This window comes from Oncorhynchus mykiss, chromosome 17 (assembly GCF_057628025.1).
Source record: "Oncorhynchus mykiss isolate SJ-2025 chromosome 17, ASM5762802v1, whole genome shotgun sequence".
Classification (NCBI taxonomy): Eukaryota; Metazoa; Chordata; class Actinopteri; order Salmoniformes; family Salmonidae; genus Oncorhynchus; species Oncorhynchus mykiss.
Genome location: NC_143038.1, coordinates 42492833 through 42516685, shown reverse-complemented (window position 1 = coordinate 42516685; position 23853 = coordinate 42492833). Strand labels below are relative to the sequence as shown.

General features: G+C 45.9%; 1 protein-coding gene across 8 annotated transcripts in view; it reads right to left on the bottom strand.

Moving 5' to 3' along the window:
- LOC110494239 (low-density lipoprotein receptor-related protein 1) overlaps positions 1-23853 on the bottom strand; it is a 174976-nt gene that overhangs the window by 41772 nt on the left and 109351 nt on the right. For 4 of the 8 annotated variants that reach the window (XM_090205644.1, XM_090205646.1, XM_090205645.1 and 1 more), the window contains exons 15-42: positions 23127-23252; positions 22437-22577; positions 21903-22028; positions 21395-21511; positions 21066-21146; positions 20754-20804; positions 19754-19921; positions 17626-17808; positions 17180-17377; positions 16681-16926; positions 15071-15268; positions 13957-14161; positions 13574-13738; positions 12938-13182; positions 12263-12394; positions 11073-11300; positions 10635-10809; positions 6102-6196; positions 5858-6007; positions 5495-5635; positions 5240-5365; positions 3722-3853; positions 3355-3489; positions 2489-2618; positions 1551-1677; positions 1310-1461; positions 842-966; positions 226-600 (exon numbers count right to left, since the gene is read on the bottom strand). In XM_090205644.1, coding sequence (XP_090061770.1) covers positions 226-600; positions 842-966; positions 1310-1461; positions 1551-1677; positions 2489-2618; positions 3355-3489; positions 3722-3853; positions 5240-5365; positions 5495-5635; positions 5858-6007; positions 6102-6196; positions 10635-10809; positions 11073-11300; positions 12263-12394; positions 12938-13182; positions 13574-13738; positions 13957-14161; positions 15071-15268; positions 16681-16926; positions 17180-17377; positions 17626-17808; positions 19754-19921; positions 20754-20804; positions 21066-21146; positions 21395-21511; positions 21903-22028; positions 22437-22577; positions 23127-23252 — 4473 coding nt within the window. The remainder of the gene's footprint in view (positions 1-225; positions 601-841; positions 967-1309; positions 1462-1550; positions 1678-2488; positions 2619-3354; positions 3490-3721; positions 3854-5239; positions 5366-5494; positions 5636-5857; positions 6008-6101; positions 6197-10634; positions 10810-11072; positions 11301-12262; positions 12395-12937; positions 13183-13573; positions 13739-13956; positions 14162-15070; positions 15269-16680; positions 16927-17179; positions 17378-17625; positions 17809-19753; positions 19922-20753; positions 20805-21065; positions 21147-21394; positions 21512-21902; positions 22029-22436; positions 22578-23126; positions 23253-23853) is intronic. The other 4 variants (XM_036950324.2, XM_036950325.2, XM_090205648.1 and 1 more) reach the window with 1 other exon arrangement.

The following is a 23853-nucleotide window of genomic DNA, read 5'->3' as shown; positions in this document are numbered from 1 at the left end:
TTGGCCTTATCAATTGGCATTGACGACAGAGTAAATCAATGAATTATGGGTTATGAGGGAAAAGTTATGATTCGGGGGATGATAACAGATCAAATAACATAATTTTTTTTAAATTAAATGTTAAATGTTAATCACATACACAGATTACAGCAGGTATAAAAGGTGCAGCGAAATGCTTATTTTGATTAGATGAATAAGAGAGGAGAGAGAGGGTGAGTAACATACTTTCCACCAGTGTCTTGCGGTCAGAGCCATCATCATTGATCTGCTGGATGTTTCCAAAGTGGATGTCACTAAAGAAGATGCGATTGGCTCCTTTCCCTCCTCCTCCACGGTAGTCAAACGTCAGAGCTATAACGTTCTTCATGTGTTCAGGATCCTCAAATGGTTTTATAGGAGCGTTTAGGTTCTCTTCATCCGATAGGTGAACGCTCTTTAGAATGGTCCGTTCTGAGTAGAGTAGGTAGCCGTCGTAGTCACGGCAACCCCGTCCGTCCTCTGCCAACATGCCGTGAGCACAGGCACATGTACGTTCTGCGTTGCCACGGAAAAGACACAGTTGCTGGCAGCCGCCGTTGTTATCCTTACACACATTCGTTCCTGTGTAGAGGGGAAACATATTTAATATTCACTGTAGATTAAAAAAAATCCCTCTCAATAAAAATCGGCAGATAATTCAAATATGAAACATTTGAAAAATATCACATTAAATGGTATTCTGAGTAAAATCTTTAATGGGTTTGGGATTTAAAATAATTGTATTACCAAACTTTACAGCATTATTGCCCCTCTAAATCATCTCTGAGTAGACTCTAAACGAACACATCCACACACTGCCCACCTTGCTGCCTGGCCCGGTTGAACACTTTGATGTCTTTGAGCTGTACTCCGATGCCAGTGCGCAGAGGCACAGAATCTGTAGCGTTGTCTTTGCTGCCCCTCTTTATGGAGCCATTGGCATGAGTCCTGATACAGCACAGACAGAGAGAGACAGAGAGAGACATGACATCAGGGAGAGAGAGACAGACTGAGTAAAAGGAGTGAGGGAGACACCCTGGCTGAGAAGGAAGGTGAAAGATGAGTGAGAAAGACGGAGTGAATAAATTAGGTGACAGTAAATACATGCGGGAAAGAATGTCAGAAAGAGGGAAAGAGACATGACATCAGTGCAGAAAGAGAAAGGGTGAGGGAGCCAACAGCTGAGATGCAAGGTGGCAGATTATGGTGAGAGGGAGTGAATTCATTCCAGACAATGAATAGGTGGAAGAGTGAATATCAGAGAGAGAGAGAGAGAGAGAGATAGACAGACCTGTCACTCCAATAGATGTATTTCTCAAACACAGAGACAGAGAACATGTCCATGTTGTTGTTAGCCAGCACCACCTCTCTGTTCTCTCCGGTCTCCAGGTTGATACGCTCTATCTTGTCTGTACGAGCGTCACACCAGTACAGAAGACCCTCCTGCACACACATACCAGGACAGGGAGTTCAGTTTGTGTGTGTTGTGGTGGTGGTTATTTGTCTGTGTGTGTGTGGGTGTTACACTGTACCCGGTAGTCTATGGAGATGCCATTAGGCCAGCTGATGCTGACGTTGACTAGTACAGCTCTCTGAGACCCGTCCAGACGAGACCTCTCGATCCGGGGGTACTGACCCCACTCTGTCCAGAACAGATACCTGTACACACACACACACACACACAAGAGCGAGGTCACTTTCCCCTTATTGAGCTGACTAAAGTACTTGGAGTAACCCTGGATTGTAAACGGTCATGGTCAAAAACCATATTGATACGACAGTAGCTAAGATGGGGAGAAGTCTGTCCATCATAAAGCGCTGCTCTGCCTTCTTAACAACAATATCAACAAGGCAGGTCCTACAGGCCCTAGTTCTGTCGTACCTGGACTACTGTTCAGTCAGGTCAGGTGCCACAAAGAGGGACTTTACAATTGGCTCAGAACAGGGCAGCACGGCTGGCCCTTAAAAGTCCACAGGGACCTAACATTAATGATATGCATGTCAACCTCTCATGGCTCAATGTGGAGGAGAGATTGACATCATCACTACTTGTATTTGTGAGAGGTATTGACATGCTGAAGGCACCGAGCTATCTGTTTAAACTACTAGCACACAGCTCAGACACTCATGCATACCCCCACAAGACATGTTACCAGAGGTCTCTTCAAGTCCAGAACAGACTATGGGAGGCACACAGTACTACACAGAGCCATGACTACATGGAACTCTATTCCACATCAGGTAACACCTTATGGAACAGCAGGGACTGTGAAGAGAGACACACACGGGTACAACCACAGGTGCTAGTACACGCACTCCACATACACCTACATTGTAATTCTGTTGTATGGTGGTATAATACTATGTGTATTGTAGATATGTAGTGGTGTAATAATGTTATGTTCTGTTTTATCTTTTGCCTTAATGTGCTCCCCAGGAAGACCCCCCCCCCACCTCCCCCTGTGCTCACCCTTTTTCTGGGTGGACAGTGATGGCGCGGGGCTTGTCCAGGCCCTGGGAGATGACCACGTAGCGGAAGGAGCCGTTGAGTCTGGCCACCTCAATCACATCAAAGCCCTGGTCAGTCCAGTAGATGTTCCCTATGGAGGGACAGAGCACCAACACAATATACAACAGCAATACAAACCAGTCACACTTTTACGACAGTGTATTTTAAACAATCAACATGCTTTACAGTACAACAACATTAATGGGATCAACCACAAGAGTCTAACTGATAAAGTAGTTCTGTGGAAGGTCACTGTATCTTTTGGGATGAATAAAGTTCTATACATTCACTGTATATGACACCTAATACAACTAGGCAAACGGAGAATGCTGCCGTGTTGTTGTGTTGGTGTTGTAGTGTTAACAGGGTTTCCCAGGGTAACCTCAGAGGGCTGATGGAATGCTGCAGTGTTCATTACTCATCCTGCAGTAAGGCTTCGCTCTGTACGCACCCATGTCATGTGACCTGGGCTATACAGGAACCTATCTGGGCTATAGAGGCACCTATCTGGGCTTCTTCCCATCTCCTCGGTCTAACCCTCTTCCTCTTCCTTTGTTAGCTTCTCCCTCCCTCTGACTGTACTTCTCTCCCTGGCCTTCTCCCTCCCTCACCTTGCAAAGGTGAAGATGTGATCAGAATGAGTCTCATCTCTCCTCTGTAAGGCTGTGAAGCGTGTCAGCCATGAGTCTGACAGATGCCGAATGTGTGTGTGTGTGTGTGTGTGTGATAGAGAGAGTGTGTGGACAGTATGAGTTAGTATGCACGTGTCTGTACATGTGCGCATATGAGTCTGCATGCATGTGTGTATATGTGTGAGCGCGCCTCACCAGCGATCCAGTCCACAGCGATGCCCTCCACTCTGCCGATGCCGTTAGTGACCACATCTTCTCTCCAGGTCTGGTCTCTCTTAGCTCTGCTGATGGTGCTTAGGCCCATGTCCACCCAGTAGATCGTATCATTGTCTGGAGGGGAGAGGAGAGAGCCATCAGTACAGAACAGCAGATCTACTATACCCATTATACTCATTCATTAACATGTTCATGTGGAATGCACCTATTACACTGGCTAGATTCAGCATATTTTCATGACAAGATATTTTTCATCACTACCGATCTAAAAAAAAAACTAGATTTTGGTTTTGTATAGTGTTTGAAAACCCCTCCCTCCAAGGTGTGTGTAAGTGTGCGTCCCTACCTGCATGGAAGTCTATTCCCACAGCCAGGGAGGTGCCTGACACTGGCACCAGAGCATCTGACTTGTCCGAGGGATCCAGGGGAATGCCACGGATGCCCTCATGAACAGAGTAAAGCAGGAAGGAGCCCACTCCTGAGGCCGAGGGAAACATTACACAGAGTTTATCACTGGACACACTAAGAGGTCAGTGGCAGTACAAGACATGGAATCTTTCCTGATGAAAACAAATGAATGATTACGATATTATAAACTCCTCTCACTGTCAACTGTGTTAATTTTCAGCAAACGTAACGTGTAAATATTTCATGAACATAACTGAGACAAACTGAACAAGTTCCACAGGCATGTGACTAACAAATGGAATAGTGTGTCCCTGAACAAAGGGGGGGTCAAAATCAAAAGTAACAGTCAGTATCTGGTGTGGCCACCAGCTGCATTAAGTACTGCAGTGCATCTTCTCCTCATGGACTGAACCAGATTTGCAAGTTCTTGCTGTGAGATGTTACCCCACTCTTCCACCAAGGCACCTGCAAGTTCCTGGACATTTCTGGGAGGAACGGCCCTAGCCTTCACCCTCGATCCAACAGGTCCCAGACGTGCTCAATGGGATTGAGATCCGGGCTCTTCACTGGCCATGGCAGAACACTGACATTCCTGTCATGCAGAAAATCATGCACAGAACGAGCAGTACGGCTGGTGGCATTGTCATACTGGAGGGTCATGTCAGGATGAGCCTGCAGGAAGGATACCACATGAGGGAGGAGGACGTCTTCCCTGTAACGCACAGCGTTGAGATTGCCTGCAATGACAACAAGCTCAGTCCGATGATGCTGTGACACACCACCCCAGACCATGACAGGCCCTCCACCTCCAAATCGATCCCGCTCCAGAATACAGGCCTCATTGTAACGCTCATTCCTTCGACAATAAACGCGAATCCGACCTGTCTCCCTGTAGTGCTGTCTTAGGCATCTCACAGTACGGACATTGCAATTTCTTGCCCTGGCCCCATCTGCAGTCCTCATGCCTCCTTGCAGCATGCCTAAGGCACATTCACGCAGATGTGCAGGGACCCTGGGCATCTTTCTTTCTGTGTTTTTCAGAGTCAGTAGAAAGGCCTCTTTAGTGTCCTAAGTATTCATAACGTGACCTTAATTGCCTACCGTCTGTAAGCTGTTAGAGTCTTAACGACCGTTCCACAGGTGCATGTTCATTAATTGTTTATGGTTCATTGAACAAGCATGGGAAACAGTGTTTAAATCCTTTACAATGAAGATCTGTGAAGTTATTTGGATTTGTACAAATTATCTTTGAAAGACAGGGTCCTGAAAAAGGGACATTTCTTTTTTCGCTGAGTTTATTATATTAAATATAGCACATCCAAATGTAGCTTGTGTTTATTTGTTTGACTAAAAACTGAGGTAATGTTTTGTTTCCATGACTGAAAGACCAGGCATCTATGACCTTTCAAATATCAGAATAAAGATCCAAACAAAATGTTCCCGGTGTGTGTCTCACCCTCGCAGGACTGTTGTCCACTCCTGAGGCTGTATCCAGCGGTACACATGCAGGCTCGTGTGGTGGGGGAGGTGGGCAGGCACAGCTGGGAACAGTCTCCATTGCTATTACTGCACAGATTGGTGCCTGGAAACACAACACACAAAAACACAAACAAACATGCTCACATAGATTAAAATGGTCATTTCTAATCTATAGCTACCATGCTGCCCAAACATAATGTACACTCTCACACATACAGACACACACAAACACCTTTCTGCACGGTCTCGTTGTAGATCTTCAAGTGCATCATAGCTGAGGTGCTGTTTCTCAGGACCTTCCAGTTCCCTCCGTCACGCTTGTCACAGGTTCCTATCTGGTCAGTCCCCTGGTCCGCCCACCATAGCTTCTCCCCTACACACAACAGCCAATCACAAAATGACATCATTTCATCTCTTCACACAAGTGGGCCAATCAAAATGACCCATCGTACTCATACTATGATCACTCAAAGAACCGATGTTGAAACCTACTGTAGCTCCATTTCTGAGTACTCAAACTGTTCGGGACAGAAAGCTAAAGGCAGATAGGAGTCAGAATGTACAGTCCTAGAGAGAGTGGAGCCAAGTTACATACCCATGATGGCCAGAGCTGTGGCCTTGGTCAGTTTGCCCTTGACCCCCTCCAGAACCTCCAGACCTGAACCATCCAGCTTACAGCGGCTGATGGTGCTGTTCCCTGAGCTGACCCAGTACAACTGCTCTGTGTCAAAGTCTATGGACAGACCTGGAGACAGACAGGGAGGAACATTATGGATGTATCCCAAATTGCAATTTATTCCTTAAATATAGTGCACTATTTTTTCCCTAGAGCCACTCACCCACTGGGCCTTTCTGATTGGTGAAGAGGACACTGCGGTTGCTGCCGTCTGTGTTTGCCATGCTGATGTTGTCTCCATCTGTCCAGTACAGCTTCCTGGAACACAGAGAGAGAGACAGAATATCAATACATCATGCTACTGAAATCACTAGAAGTGCCACGACCTGCCGTTCATTAGCCTGGAGAGCGCCTAACAGTGTGTTACCATTAAAACTATTTGTGAAAACGATTTATTCGGTTTTCACACACAATTAGACAACACCCATCACAACGCTCATACTTATTTTTTTATAAGTGAGAAAGGAATTGTTTAAAACTAGCAAAACCATCAACAGCTACACATGTGGAGGTCCCATATGGAATATTTATCTACTGAACATCTCTTTGACAGATGTAAATGTATGTAGTTATACATCTAGTTTACAATCTATGTAAAAACGTGCCCTGTGTTTTAACAGCAGCATCTTTCATTGGGATAAAGTACAGGAGCCATTTTTTATTGCAGGGTAAAGGCTAGCTTAGAATACTGTGTGTGGATGTTGATTGGGTTAGGCCAAGCAGAAAACATGTCAGTGGGGATTGGCTAGTGTAGAGTCCTGCAGCAATTGAGATTCACTGCATTCAAATTTAATGCCCCATAAATGGCTTCTCTATCGCTGAAATTCAGAAATTCTCTCTCTCCCTCCCTCTCCCTCACAGAGGCATATGTAGGCTACACACAAAATTGGGCTGAAACAGACAAACTCATTAAAAAAAAACACGTACAGAAACACATGCAATCAGAATTCACAAATGAATTGGCCCACATGGAAAACTAGAAACATAGAAACTGTAAATGATGTGGTAACAGGACAAACAAGTATTTCCATGACAGAATGAAAAATACATTTTGGACTGACCAATGTAGACATTTTCAAATGTATCACATTTTGACGTGTAAGCTTTTGGACATCAGAGCAATGTTGAGGGAATCCTATTTCAGTCAGAATAATATAATCAGATGATAAGATATACAAAACCTTGCAGAGAGCCTATCCGACTGACAATCTCTTAGAAAAAATATTAACTATTGGAACCAAGACTTAAAAATAACTGATATTGGCACAAGATGAAGGGAGTTTTGGAAAATAACGAACAAAATTACAGTTGTACACTAAATCAAGTAGAAACTAATGTATAGGATGTAATATACAAGCGACAACATTCACAAATTTTACAGCACAACGGCAGAGTTATGTCTTAAGTGTAAAACTAAGAATGACTCAATAATTCATGCCTTCTGGGAGTGCTATGAAGTCAAAAAGTTATGGGCGGAGTTAAAAAGTTAGTTGTCAGTTTTTCAATGTAAATGTACTTTTAATTCGTCTAACTGCATATTTCAAGACATGGCATATGAGGGTGCGGGGAGATACCCAATGGGTTGGACAATATTATTTCCGTCACTTATTTTGAAGAAGCTATTACTTAAATACAGGAAGTCAAATGATACTCCAACGTTAAGAAAATGGAAGAATCAAATTATTTATCATTATAATTTGTTTGGCAGCGAATACAGCATCGAGTCTTCTGGGTATGACCCTACAAGCGTGGCACACCTGTATTTGGGGACTTTCTCCAACTCTTCTCTGTAGATCCTTTCGATCTCTGTCAGGTTAGATGGAGAGTGTCGCTGCACAGCTATTTTCAGGTCTCTCCAGAGATGTAAGATCGGGGTCAAGTCCGGGCTCTGGCTGGGCCACTCAAGAACATTCAGAGACTTGACCTCAAGCCACTCTTGCATTGTCTTGGCTGTGTGCTTAGGGTCATTGTCCTGTTGGAAGGTGAACCTTCACCCCAGTCTGAGGTCCTGAGCTTTCTGGAGCAGGTTTTCATCAACAATCTCTGTACTTTGCTCCGTTCATCTTTCCCTCGATCCTGACTAGTCTCCCAGTTCCTGCCACTGAAAAACATCCCCACAGACTGATGCTGCCACCACCATGATTCAGCATAGGGATGGTGCCAGGTTTCTCCAGATGTGACGCTTGGCATTAAGACCAAATAGTTCAATATTGGTTTCATCAGACCAGAGAATCTTGTTTGTGCCTTTTGGCAAACTCCAAGCGGGCCGTCACATGCCTTTTATTGAGATGTGGCTTCCGTCTTACCATTACCATAAAGGCCTGATTGGTGGAGTGCTGAAAAGATGGTTGTTCTTCTGGAAAATTCTCCACAGAGGAGCTCTGTCAGTGACCATCAGGTTCTTGGTCACATCCCTGACCAAGGCCCTTCTCCCCCGATTGCTCAGTTTGGCCGGGTGGCCAGCTCTAGGAAAAGTCTTGGTGTTTCCAAACTTATTCCATTTAAGAATGATGAGGCCACTGTTATTGGGGACCTTCAATGCTGCAGAAATGTTTTGGTACAATTCCCCAGATATGTGCCTCGACACAATCCTGTCACGGAGCTCTACAGACAATTCCTTCAACCTCATGGCTTGGTTTTCGCTCTGACACGCACGGTCAACTGTGGGACCTTATATAGACAGGTGTGTGCGCCTTTCCAAATCATGTCCAATCAATTGAATTTACCACAGGTGGACTCCAATCAAGTTGTAGAAACATCAAGGATGATCAATGGAAACAGGATGCACATGAGCTCAATTTCAAGTCTCATAGTGAAGGGTCTGCATACTTAAGTAAATAAGGTATCCGTTTTAAATTTTTAATTCATTTGCCAAAAAGTGCGATCCTTGATAAAAACCTGCTCCAGAGTGCTCAGGATCTCAGACTGGGGTGAAGGTTCACCTTCCAACAGGACAATGACCCTAAGCCCACAGCCAAGACAGCACAGGAGTGGCTTCAGGACAAGTCTCTGAATGTCCTTGAGTGGCCCAGCCAGAGCCCGGACTTGAACCCGATCGAACATCTCTGTAGAGACCTGAATACAGCTGTGCAGCGACACTCCCTATCCAACCCGACAGAGCTTGAGAGGATCTACAAATAAGAATGGGAGAAATTCCCCAAATACAGGTGTGCCAAGCTTGTAGCGTCATACCCAGAAGACTCGAGGCTGTAATCACTGCCAAAGGATCTTCAACAAAGTACAAGGGCCTGAATACTTATATTAATGTCATATTTCAGTTGTGTTTTATTTTAAATTTGCACAAATTTCTAAACCTGGTTTTGCTTTGTCATTATGGGGTATTGTGTGTAGATTCATTAGGGGGGGGGGAAACTATTGAATCCATTTTAGAATAAGGCTGTAACGTAACAAAATGTGGAAAAAGTCAAATGGTCTGAATACTTTCATTGTATACAGTATATCAATTCCAGTTGTACTTTATCAAAACCTTTTGTCTATTGCTTTTGTCTATTTATGTTTCTGTTTATTGTAAAAAACAAGACAAATTTATGCAATCAAAGACAGCACACACACACACTTGGATGTGATGCCTGCCTAAAACAATATAGGGCGATTCATGTGCATTTGTGATTGCTTTAGCATGTGTGTCACTCTATTTCAATCAAGGAGGTACTTAACCCCCCCCCCCCCCACTTCCACCACACCCTGCATTTGTTTAGGTATCATGTGTTTGAATACAGTTCCTGCAAACAATTTAAACATCCCAGTCTCTCCCCTTATCCCCCCTTTCCCAGCCCCCTCCTCTCCTGGACTCATTATAAGCAGTGTGTGTGTGTGTGTGTGTGTGTGTGTGTGTGTGTGGGAAAGAGGAGACGGCTTCAGCATCTGCTTCTGGTTTTTCCCCCATGCCAGCAGCTAAGCCCAGATCGGAAACATTCCTCAGCTTAAGTAAGTCTCTCAGAAAACAGAGAAAGGACAAAAAAGGCAGAGGCATTCTCAAAGATAATATCCCCTCCGCATCCGCCCCACACATACTCACAAACACACTCAGACAAAGAAGAGCACTCTTACTCACACACACACACACACTCAGAGATAAAAACACAAACAAGAAATGTCTGTTAGTGATCTTAGGAGCGGATGTATGCCTGCTGAGCTTTTGTCTCTTTAAAGACCAAGACAGAGAAAGAGAGAAAAACAGAAAAAAAAGTTTCAGAGGGAAGTAAATTGAGGCGAGAGAGAGAGAGAGAGAGAGAGAAAAAAAAATAAATTGAGACACCGAGATCGGCCAGTGTGTGACAGTGTGTAAATAATGTATGGCTTTCAGCACAGAAGCCATCTGTTGAGAAAGAGGAAAGGGAGAGAGAGAGAGATAACAAGGGATAGATGAAAAGGGAGAGATGAGAGAGGAATTGGAGTCCCTTCTAGAGCGGGAGAGCTGGCTGCTAGAGGTCAGCCACGATCTAAACTACCCTGCCTATCATGGCAGACTTCTAGCTGTGGGAAGCCTGCCTGACAGTCAGACGGTCTCTGTGTGTGAGTGTGTGTGTATGCATATATGTGTGTGTGTGTGTGTGTGTGTATGCATGTATGTGTGTTAGAGGTGAAAGCAGTAGGGTGTCTGACAGCCATTTCTTAACGCTGCATTGATCTCAGTGAAACAGCTTTATCATGTCTGTGTGTCTGTTCTACTTACCCCAGTATGGGGTGCAGCACCAGACAGTGAGGTTTATCCAGGCCCTGGATGACAGCGTTCTTAAAGGATCCATCCAGTCTGGCCACATTGATCTGCTTCTTATTGGCATCATAGCTGGTCCAGAACAGGTTCCTAGACACCCAGTCTACTGCCAGACCATGGGCGTTGGGCAGGTCTAGGGAAAGACAAAGTTATCCAAGAGACAACGCAAAAATATAAAATGTTCATTAAATGACATGCGTTTCCCTACCCTGTACGAGGTCTTCGAACAAGGAGACCCACAAATATGTAGGTTTCTAATTGGAATTAACTACCCCTCAATGCTAAACTAATTAAATGACAGATTGTTGGACTCATTGATTGACTCATTCTGTATAAACTAGCTATTTGACTATTTCAACCAAAGCAGGGTAGATATTCCCACAGTAAATTCCCTACCAGCAGACACCACGGTCTCCACTCCGGTGCCGTTGATGAAGGCTCTCTTGATGGTCTGGGTTCGGACGTCTGACCAGTAGATCCGGTGCTCCACGGCATCATAGTCCACCACGGTCACGTTGTCTATGTCTGGCACGGTGAAGGAGATGATGTAGTTATAGTAGGGGTTGTCTATGTCCACTCCCCTGATCTCGATCTGACGGGCATACAGCAGGAACTGACGGGACTCTGGAGAGGGAGAGAAGGACATGACATATTAAGGAGGGAGGAGAGGGGAGTTAGGGAGGGGTGGGTTTGGGGAGTTATGGTGAGTATGTACGGCTTCTATTCGATCGAACGGACATACAGCAGGGACTGACTGGAAGAAAAGGGGTTCAATTGTGATGGAGTGTGTGTGCGAGCACGCGTGCGCGTGCTAGCGAGTATGTGTGTGAAATGTCTTTGCCACTTAAGAGTCCACTTAATACAATCTCCCACAATAACAAGCAGTCAGGAGTGAGGCGTGTATGTTAACTGATTGTACTTGGCTCTTCTCAGCCTGTCTAGATCAGATAGCCCAGGCATGTGTGTATACTCTAGGTAGTGAATGAGGGAGAGTTGTGGCTGATGCCAGCTTTAAACAGTGGGCCTCTCCATTCCTTTACGCCACAGATAATAGAAACTGCTCCCCTGAATACGAAACACGCGCATACACAGACGCGCCCACACACACCCTTTCACTTTAGAGACAAGGCCTAAACCCCTCAAACTCTCTTGGCGTCACAAGTGACAGAATCCAGGAGATAATCCTGACTGTTTGTGGACTGTGACACAAAGCCAATGGGGGGGGTGATCCCACTCATGAGGGATGTTTGTTCCCTCTAGACCCCCTGTGGTTAGAATAAACCTCTGTACGTGGGTACTGGAGAAGAGACCCGTCTCTGAATCATCACACACACACCATGAATCCCACTGTGTCATTCTCAGCAACTCCACCTCTCTGCCAAGCCAAGCACAGAGAAGGAGACAATCTGCCAGCTCAGGGGAGGAGGAAGAGTGTGTGTGTGTGTGTGTGGGGGGGGGGGGGGGGGGGTGGAAGAGACGTGTGTGTGTGTGTGTGTGTCTGTAGGAGCAGCGGTTTTGTTTGTCCACCTGTTCCAGGTGTTCGATTGATTGTATGTGTGTACATGCGCGTCTTAAGGTGTGTTTACCATAGCAAGCGTGTTTGTCGGCTCCCAGCTTCATGAGATGAGGGCAGGCACAGGAGAAGGTCTGGTTGTAGTTGATGAGACACAGGTGAGAACAGGGACCTGTGCCATTGTTAGCTGCACACGGATTAGGAGCTGTGGAGAAAAAGAGCGAGAGAGCGGGGATAGAGACAGTGGTAAAGAGAGAAAGAGGTAGAGCGTAAGCACAAGGAAAATGGAGGGTGGTAGAGAAAGACATGAGAAGAGAAGGGGAGGGAGAGCGAATGAGAGGGGGAAAGGAATTGGTAGAGAAGCGATAAGAGGGCGAAATGGAATGAGAAAGAGAGAAGGAAAATGTGAGGAAAGGATAAGCGAGGGGACGAGAGAAAGAAAGGGAAGGAGGGAGGAAAATATCAATTACAATCATCCAGTATGTGCATATAAAACAGCTCTTACCACTCAGGCAGCAGGCCTATCTGTCTCATCCATAAATGGATGGTTTTCTGAGCATGGCCATTTTGAGGTGAGCGGTTGTGACAGGGGAGGCCAGATGTCACTACCCTCCTGAATGACACATGGACTTAGAGAAGCTGTCAATCAAAGTGGCCACTGACTCGGGACACTGTCAATTCAAAGTAGCTAACCTCTTTTAAACACCAAGTTTGTTAGCAGGTGTGTGTGTGTGTGTGTGTGTCTTACCTTGGGGCTGTCTGGAAGGATGGTAGACCTGCAGGTCAAAAGGTTGTGTGTTGGTTCTCTGGACCACGGTTACGTTGTTACCGGTCCACTTATTAGCCTTGGCCAGCGTGTTGGTCCTCCAGTCCGTCCAGTAAACCTCTCCCCCGTACATTGTGACTGCGAATGGGTGCGACAGGTATTCGTGTCCCCTCAGCACCTCGATCAGGCCGGAACCATCGTATTTGGCTGAGTAAATAGCATCAGACCTGGAGGATGGATGGAAGACAACACAATACAGTGACTTATGACAGCCTTTGTATGCATGTATGCATATATATACACATACATACATATATATACACACATATACATATATATATATACATATATATACACACATATATATATATATATATATACACACACACACACACACACATACATACACACATACATACATACATACATACATACATACATACATACATACATACATACATACATACATACATACATACATACATACATACATACATACATACATACATACATACATACATACATATATGTGTGTGTGTGTGTGTGTGTGTGTGTGTGTGTGTGTGTGTGTGTGTGTGTGTGTATATATATATACACACTGTATGTCCTCTCTCTGACCTGGCGTCGATCCACAGGATGCGTAGCTCCAGGTAGTCTACAGTGAGTCCGTTGGGCCAGCCCCCATTTCCTGTCTCCTTATGGATGGTCCTCCTTCCCTCGCCACTCATGGAAGCTGCCTCGATCCTTGGCATACTGGCATCCCAGTCCGTCCAAAACAGAATCCTACAGAAATAAGGATGGTCCAGTAAACCCAATAAAACAAAAACCAATGACTGAAATCAAGACTTAAGCCGTGTGTATACTCATTCCTAGCCTGGTCCCAGATGGGTTTGTGCTGCCTTTCCAACTCCTATGGTCATTGTCAACATAGGAGTTAGCAATACAGCATCAACAGATCTGGGACCAGGCTAACCCATTCCCAGCAGTGTGCTGGTTCTCACCCGTAGCGGGGGTCCAGGGCGATGGCCCGGGGGTGCTCCACCTCCCCAGCCAGCAGAGTGGTCCTCATGGTTCCGTCCAGCTTGGCCACTTCTATCTGGTCCAGGTTACTCTCCACCCAGTAGATGTTCCCTGCTATCCAGTCCACCGCCAGACCCTCTGGAGTGGCCAGGCCATACTGGATCACCACATCAAAACTAGTCAGAGCTGGAGCAGGGAAGGAGGGAGAGGTTGTGGTTCATTTATTTTGTGAAGCTTTGCTGTGATCGTTTACCCTTTTCTGTAGACCTATTCAATTTTTGTCATTAAAAAGTTGTCAAAGTGTCTTACCAGTACCATGAACATCAATCACACAGCGACAGTTTCTAATGCCGATGCAGCCCCAGCGTATCTAATAATGCCACCTACACAGCCACGACTCTCCCTACGACTGACAGGATACATTCTACTCCCGTTTGAGCCTAAGCAAACAACATGACGTGAGGCGCCAGTGAAAATAAAAGAAGCGAGGAGAAGAAACTATTCTTTTCATCCCCCCTCTCTCACCCATTCATTTTCCCATTACAGGTCCCTAATCAGAGAGAACGACCTAATTATTAGTCATTATCCTGACTGGAGTAGACACACACACACACACACACTCCTTATGCTTCCCACTGTAATGAATGGGCCTCTTCTGCTCTATAGATTGTGTTTGATTGATTGGTTTTGCATTTTTGAAGGTAGCGGTTTAGTTTTGATTGATTGGCTTTGCCTGTTTGGAAGGTGACAGTGTGGGTTTGATTGATTTGTTTTGTCTTTCGGCGTGGAGCTGGACCATCTGCTTTGTTATTTACCAGCTGCTTCCCCTCAGCAGCTATAGGCCTGCACAGCACAGTACAACTACTATTCCCAGAATTCCCCACTGTGAAGGCAATTGGGAAATCATGGAAGTTGGGGTACTCCACTAAAGACAAAGTGTGCTGTTGGTCTCAATGACTATACACAAACTGGAGGTAAAAAGTGGAGAAATCCAAAGCATACCTTTCACTATAGTGAGTGTGCATGAATGTGATAGTGGACCTGAATGAGGACAGAGTCTGTATACATTATGCGTGTGTGGTAAAAGACACTCACCTCCGTTCTCGGACAGTTTGCCGCGGTAGATCTTGTCCTCCACCACGTCGGTCCAGTAGAGAGCATTCTCGGCGAGGTGGAAGTCCAGGGCGATGGTGTTCCTCAGGCCAGGCACCAGCACGCTGAACTCTCCCTTGTTCAGGTCGATACGTCGGATCTCATGGCGGTTGGAGAAGATGATGAAGGGCTTGAAGGGATCTGAGGTGAAGACAGGAGATTACATAATCATTGTGATGTACTGGTGCCTGTTGGTGGCAGCGGTGGGATCCCTGCATCTATTTTGCACCCAGTGCATCCTGGGTAATGTAGTAAGAAAAAGCTGTAAATTGAGGAATGTTTCCTCCCAAGGCTTGATTATAAGGGTGTTGGGTCCTGGTTTCAACTTATTCAAAGTAGAAATGAACAGCTTTAACAGTAAATGCCTTCCATTATTTCAGTTTGCCTGGTCATGACTAAAATCCAGTAACTAAACAATACTGTGGCTACCCATTAGTCGTTGGCTGTTAGGAACCTGAATACAACCATGGTAGTGTGACGCACACACAGTGCTATGTGGCTAAATGAAAGAGGAACGTAGTTAGGAACCCTGTCTAATCCCTGGTAATTAAAAGCCTGTATGTATTAAATGGAGGAGAGTTATCTCCGGACGACAGACAGTGTGATGAATGGTTGTGTTGTGTGTGTGTGTGTGTGTGTTTGTGTGTAACTCAGACTGTCGCTGTGGGTGCAGGGCTGAATTATATGCAGCTTTATTTGAGTCAGTGGCTAGTTTCTGTGAGGAGGTTAGAGCCTTGAGTATGTATGTGGGTAACAGTGTTCTTCCATTACATTGATTGAGTTTTCCCTATCCCTTCCTCTTATTCTATATTTATCCCTCCTCCCTTTCCCCTTTACAAGTTCCCCAACTTTCCTCAATCTACCTCCTCTTCTTTGTTGTTAGTCTTCTACTCTACTCATCTCCTTATCCCTTTCTCTGTATCCTACATTCACAGCTAGAAGCCCCCCCAACTATTCTCATGTCCCCGTTTCGATTTTCTGCTCTCCCTCTCCTCCTTCTGTTCTTCAATCCCTTGTCTCCCCTCCAGCTCTCTTCTCATCCTCATGTGAACACCGCCTCTAGCCTCCTGCCTCCTCGCCTATCCTCTCCCACCCTCTGTTTATTGTCCAGAGCGGTGGTATCAGCTCCCAGTCAGAGTTTGGTGGAACCACTGAAACCACCCAGCTTCCTGCCAATACGCCTCATCCTCTCTCTCCTACTCACTCACCTCATTTGCTCTCTCTATCGCCTGAACAAAAACCACAATACTTCCTGGAAATGTACTGTAGTTTCCTTTTCCTTCCCTTGCGGATCCTAAACCCCAATCCCCTCTCTCACTTTGACTCTCCCCACATCCATCATGTTGACACACATCACCCTCTGTGCCAGTGTCTTTCATTCTCATAATCCTTAGAATCTCTCCGTTCTCTTCCATTTCACTCCCAACCACCATATCCCCCTCTTCTTCTCTCCTTCCCAGTTTCCCACCCTTTAACCTCCCCCGCTCTTCCATTCCCTCTTTTCTCCAAGCCTCCCATCACCCTCTCCGTCTCCTCCAACCCACCCTCCTCACCAGTGCTCTTGCAGTTCTCCTGATCAGGCTCCAGCTCCCAACCCTCGTAGCAGGAACACTTGACACTGAACTTGTCCTGCTCACAGCGCTGGCTACACTTCAGGTGTTTGGCGCAGAAACTCTGGATCTGACAGGTCTTGTTGTTGGAGTCCAGCTCCATGCCCAGGGGGCAGGAACACACCACGCCCTCCCCGGGGGCTACTGTACAGTTATGGCTGCAGTCGCCGTTATCCAGCGAGCACAGGTCTGCAGGGAAAGAGAGGGATGGGTGTTACGGGAGGAGGTGACACTGAACAAAAACAATGGGACAACACTCTTCTAGAGCTCTCTCTCATGCAGAATACACAACAATGACATAACAGGCATCATAAACAGTCACGACAGCTCAACTTGCAATATTCCCGGTTTTACTCTGGCACGTTGGTGTCAGCGGTGGGATCCCTGTCCTACCGCCCGGTGCATCCTGGGTAATGCAGTCTTTAGTAGCAGCAGGTCTTACCACAGAGTTTCTCGTCAGAGCCGTCGGGGCAGTCGTCTGTGCCGTCACACAGCTTCTCAGCGGGCAGACAGATGGTGGAGTCGTTGGCACACACATGGTGGGAGAGCTTACACACCAACGCCTCACAGTTGTCCTCGTCGGAGTTGTCCTCACAGTCACTGTCCCCGTCACACACCCAGGCCTTACTGATACAGCGGGCTAGGGATAGGTCAGAGGGAAAAGTTCAGACGTTACAGGCAGATACAGTCCACAATAACAAAAATACAGCTACAACCAAATCCAGTCCATCTCCACCAGATAACTCTGAGCTACCCATTTCAATACTGTTACATTTATGTTTTTCAACAGGCAAATCTTCCATTCTTTCCCCCCCATTCCATTTAAACTCCCAGAATTTCTTCCTTATTGCTGTGTCACAACCATCCCCATTCCCCCAGTCTCCGTACCAGAGTCTCTACAACCAAACTTGACGGCGGGGTCACACATGTGTGTGACACCTTCGCAGTTCTTCTCATCGCTCAGGTCCATGCAGTCTGTGTCCCCGTCGCAGCGCCAGCGCATAGGGATGCACAGACCGTCCATACGACACTGGAACTCATCCGTGTGACATCCGCCAGGGGGACGCGTGGCTGGGGAGGGAGAGTGATGGAAAGAGAGAGAGAAATTAGGAGTATTATATCACTACCATAACACTCAAACAATTACAGAAATGGATTAAAAACAGAGATATTTAGGCCTCTGAGTTTTTACAGAACCAGGTAAAACTCTGGGCCCTTGTCATAAGGGTGGCAGGGTAGCCTAGTGTTTAGAGCGTTAGACTAGTAACCGAAAGGTTGCAAGTTCAAATCCCCGAGCTGACAAGGTACAAATCTGTTGTTCTGCCCCTGAACAGGCAGTTTAACCCACTGTTCCTAGGCCGTCATTGAAAATAAGATTTTGTTCTTAACTGACTTGCCTGGTTAAATAATGGTAAAATAAAAAATAAATAAAATAAGCTATGACTTTTCATCTGTGTTCATAATTTTTGTAAGAGTTGGAGTAACTGAGTAACTGCCAATGCTGATGATTTTGAAAAAATGCTAATGCAACCACATTAGGACAGATATCGAGTCATTCACTACCTCTTTCTCCCACTGTGGGGCTCCAATGGGAAACAAGGACACTCTCTATCCCAGGGGATCAGTTTGACCAGAACATCACGCATCAATGATGGACACTATTCACCAACTATTCACTCAACGGGTAATAAAAAGAGACTGGTAAAACCAACAGGCATCTGGCACAGACAAAGACACAGATGGCAAAATTTGGCTAAGGTGTTGGCATGTGTGTGGCCCTCACAGTGGGCAGAAGCTCGACGATGCCATGAGACAAAAGATGACGTGATTCATTCATACACACAATACATCAAATCACATCATTAACAAAATGCTGACATTCACTAACGACCTGTCATGGCTAAATGAATGGAAACCAATGACCCAAAGACGCCCACGAGTCAAGGGTTGGCAGTGCCACAATGCCAGGGTGATGCAGCGCACTGAAGGGTACAGCTTTCACGCAGAGGCCATGCTCCAGTGGATTACCAATAGAGCCATCATTGGCATCGGTGATTACGGAATGAATTGAAAGACTCGGACGTCAACGGTCAATGGTCACAGAGTTTCATGTGTCACGTCAAAGTGAACACAGTACTGTAGGTTTCTTTTTGATAAATGGAAATAGTGTGCTCCAAAATGGCTGTGCAAGTGTGGAAGACCATGAGACTAAATCTGTGTAAGTATGTGTGTTAGGTTTCATTGTGCAGGTGTTTGTGTGAGCATGTGCGCGCGTGTGTGTATGTGTGTAAAAGATCCTGAAGCATCCTGCCTGCCCTCCATTAAAACAGGCCACAGATATGTTCATTCAAAATTCCCCTGATAGTATTTCATATTTAACTTGTCTGTTTCTCGTCTAAGACGTTGTTTCTTTTGGTTCAGATCCTACGCAACAAATGTAATAAAGTGGTTTGGAGTTGACCACAGGAAAGTTTCCTTTCAGGTGAGGCGTTCCACAATTCTCGACCAACTAAGCAACATGGGACATAATCGGATGCAGTGTTTACAGTATAAATAGTGAGTTTGTTTCCCCAATTCTTAATTATATGTTCGAAGGAGATACTAGCAGGTTTATAAGCTAGAGGGAGAGAGATAGAGGGAGAGAGTAGTGTTTATGACATAATTGCATGTCTGTTGCACAACTAGGAACATGGTGTAGTGAGGTTTCACACAGTCAACAGCCATCTAGAATCCTGTTGTAGACTAACCCTTTTCATTTGGCTGGTCTATAGCACATACAGTAATATGGCATTAAGTTGTCATGGTTGGTGGGTTATGAAGCCGACACAGTAATATATTTGGCACCTGATTGGTGCGTTACATGCAGTAGTTGACACACCCAGACAGCGATTGGTTGGTTACGGAGCCGACATGGAATCAACACTCACAATGATTGGTGAGTTATGGAGTTCACACAAAGATTGGTGGGTTACGCTCTCACAGACAGCGATTGGTGGGCTACAGTGCCAACACTCACCCTGATTGGTGCAGTTGGCGTGAGTCTCGTCGCTGTAGTCTCCACAGTCGTTGTCTCCGTCGCAGGTCCAGTAGTCCGGGATGCAGCGGCCGCTGTTACACTTGAACTGGGCGCTGGAGCAGGAGTGGCTGCAGCCTGCCTCGTCACTGTTGTCCCCACAATCATTATCTGCAAGGCAAACGCAGTCAAACCTCTACCTCGCACCGCTCATACACACAACATAGGCAGACTAGAGTGAAAGACAAAAACAAAATCTCCCAGGTTATTGTTTATGTACCTGGTCATTTACATTAGTTATGAAGAACACTGTCAATGTCAGTTCTCTCGTCACTCAGACAATAGGTTATCACAATGTAAATAGCCTTTACACAACTATTGTTCATAATGCAATTTCCATGACATGAAATGCAGACTCGCATACCAAAACACTTAACATTACATTTACAAATGAATTTCAATGTGAGGAAAAAAGGAGAAGAGATAGAGGAAAATAAATCACAGAAACTGCATAGATCAAACCATGCACCACGAGTGAATGTACCCAGCACTGATACATTGAGCTTGGCAGCAGAGGAGATGCTTCCCCACAGACCTCATCTAAGCACTTCTAACAGGGAGGTTTGTCTGGTAACTAAACCTTAATGGTGTCCACTGGCAGATGAATATAAAAAGTAAGCTCACTATTGCCGATAGGGTTGAGGCCAATTGGACCTTGTTGTTTAATAATGAACAACAAATGTTCTCCATCTTTGATTCTTGTCCATTCATTACGATTACAATGGAGAGCTCTTCCTCCTGCATTAAGTGGGTGAGTAGAAGCAGTAAGAGCCTCCATTATCGGTCTATTGAGATGAATAATTAACTACTGTTAAAGGGTAAAGCTGCCGTTAGTAAGGAAAGCATCCCTGGTTCCCCCTACAGTAGCAGGTCTCCCTCTCCCTCCCCTCTGGGGCCCCCCTAGCGAGCCCTGGCTTTGGTGCATGTTGATCTATGCACTAACCGGTCGGGTTCGGACAATTCAACTCATCAGAGCCGTCCCCACAATCCTTTTCTGAAACAAAGAAATCAACGGAGACAGCGGAGTGGGCGGACGGCACGACAACAATACACATTGAACAACAACACAACGAGCCAATGACAATGAGAGAAGAAACAAACACACAAACACCCTTGCCAAATAGAGAGGAAAGCTGTAGTCAGAGACATGTGGACATCAAATGACATGCGTAGCAACGAGTCAGTGATAGAGCTGGTGATGACTAGAGATGCACACGCAGTAGGAGAACGAGGAAGACGAAGGAGAGACACTCACCATTGTCACAGCGCCAGTTGATGTTGATGCAGCGTCCGTTATTGCAGGTGAACTGGGTGAGAGGGAAACAGGTGGGGTAGGCTGGACGGAGAGAGAGAATGAGAGAGAGCAAATGGAAGACCGAGTGCTTCGTGTCATAAGAAACAACAGTAACAGTAACTTACGACTTTACTAGCTATGACCATGATAGTTCCGGGCCGCACTACGAGCCTGGGTTTCAGTGATATGGGTATTGTGTTTTGTCTTTTCTGAGGAAGATTTATTTTCTGTGTGTTATAGCATAAGAGAAAGATAAGGGTCAAGGGTCAAAGGTGAGGCAGGTGAACTACCACATGACGCAGGCTCGTCAGAGCGGTCCCCACAGTCATCGTCCAGGTCACATGTCCAGGAGATGGGGATACAGCGACCGCTGGCACACGAGTACTGGTTGGGGGGGCAGGTGCGTGCTGAAATGGTAGGAGTGTGGGGGGGGGGCATTGAGATTAATAAACAGTTATCCTCAGGAGAACGACTCCAATAGGATGTTATTAGATTGCCCTTTGAAATGTTACAACAGGAGTTGGATTCATGGGAAATGACATTTTGAGGATCTCCAGAGCTTTGTGTGGATTCAGTCCATGTACACTGGGCTAAGCTGAGGGAAAGGTCAGCCCTAAACAACCATTGTCTGAACGATGTGTACGACAGAGAAAGAGAGAAAAGAAAGAGACAGCAAAACAGAAAAATAAAGAGCGAGAAAGAGAGAAAATAATGTGCACAGAATGTGTGTGTGTTACTCGTGTGTGTGTGCGCGTGTGCACATCTGCGTTTGAGCGTGTGAGTGTTTGAGCGTCCTACCAGAGCAGGTGGTGTTAGACTCATCCTCGTCATTGCCACAGTCGTTGTCTCCGTCACACAGCCAGCGCAGAGGGATACAGCGGTTGTTCTGACACTTAAACCTGTCGGTCGGACAGGTGTGCTGGTCTGGAGGGGGAGAGAGGGAGGGATTGAAGAAGGATAGAAGGGGGATAGCAGGGGTACAGAGTGTAAGAGGGCACAGACAGACACAGACTCTCTGGCTAGGCTACTGGAGCCTGTCTGCACTCTGACCACAGACAGACAGAGAGAGCTTTTCCAGACCCACCAACATTCCCACATTCCTTCACACACACACACACACACACACGCGCACACACACACTCTCCCGCAGGCATGTGCAAATACAAACTCCACATAAACACACAAAGTCTGTCGTTTCTCAATTCATTCTGGCATCAAAAGACTGTCAAATTGAAATACTGAAAGGGCATCTGTCTTCAGCTGCACAGAGACCAAAGGAAAGGTAGCTGATCTAAAATCAGTGTATGTGTGTGTGTCTGTATGCACACTCACGGCAGAGCTCAGGGGCCTCGTCGCTGTTGTCCAGACAGTCATTGTCACCGTCACACTTCCATCGCTCCTGGATACAGCGGTTGTTCTTACAGGCAAACTCCCCTGGCTGACACTGAGGAGGAGGGATGTAGGTGGGGTTGACTGGAGGGAGAGGGGGAGAGAGGGACAGAGGAAGAGATAGACATGGAAAGAGAGAAGTTGAACGTTTAAATAACACATTTCACCGACAAAGTTTCATGAGTGGAGAGGGACAGAGAGATACTAGCTAATACACTGCAACCAACACCAATCACATCAGCAACCAACAACAAATACAAACCCTGTCAAAGCAGTGAGTCAACATGAGCCCAGTGTGTGTATGTGTGTGTGTCAAGCCTACTGTCAGACCCTAATCCACCCCCCCTCCCCACACCCTTAAAATCTGTGCTGACTGCTCCATGCGTGAGAGGGATTTCTATTTGCATTCTATACACATTTGTTCTTTCTTCCCCTCTCAGACACATACACTGACAGTTCAAATTTGAAATAGAGTTTTATTCTAGGCTAATCTCTATAAACCCTGATGTCGGTAGCATGTGACAAAATTACCTTCCACACGAGTTCACATGCACACACATTGTGGGAGTTTTGAATTGAGGGTAAACTCCTAGTCTCCTATGCTCCCTGCTCCCTTGCTCCCTGACCTCTCACCTTTACAGCTGGTGTTGTCTTTGTCATCTAGTAGCTGGTCCTCTGCACAGGCACACTGTCTCCCATCAGGGATGGCCAGACACAGACTACTGCAGCCACCGTTATTCACACGACATGCATTAGAACCTGCACAGAGAGAGAGGGGGGGGGGTTATAAACACACAGATTAGTGTCTGAATATAAGGGTTTGTGCATGCAATGTATGTGTATCAGAGATACAGTGCATTCGGAAAGTATTCAGACCTCTTGACTTTTTCCGCATTTTGTTATTTCAGACCCCTAGACTTTTTCCGCATTGCTTAAATCGTTTTCTCCCCATCAGTCTACACACAATACCCCATAATAACAAACCAAAAAACAGGTTTTTAGACATTTTTTTATAGAATATTAAATATTAGTGTTATATAAGTGTTCAGACCCTTTACTCAGTACTTGAAGCACCTTCGGCAGCGATTACAGACTTGAGTCTTCTTGGGTATTATGCTACAACCTTGGCACAACTGTATTTGGGGAGTTTCTCCCATTCTTCAGATCCTCTCACGCACTGTCAGGTTGGATGAGGAGAGTTGCTGCACTGCTATTTTCAGGTTTCTCCAGAGATGCTCAATCGGGTTCACATCCAGGATTTGGCAGGGCCACTCGAGGACATTCAGAGAATTGTCCCGAAGCTCGGCTGTGTCCTTAGGGTTGTTGTCCTGTTGGAAGGTGACCCTTCACCCCAGTCGGA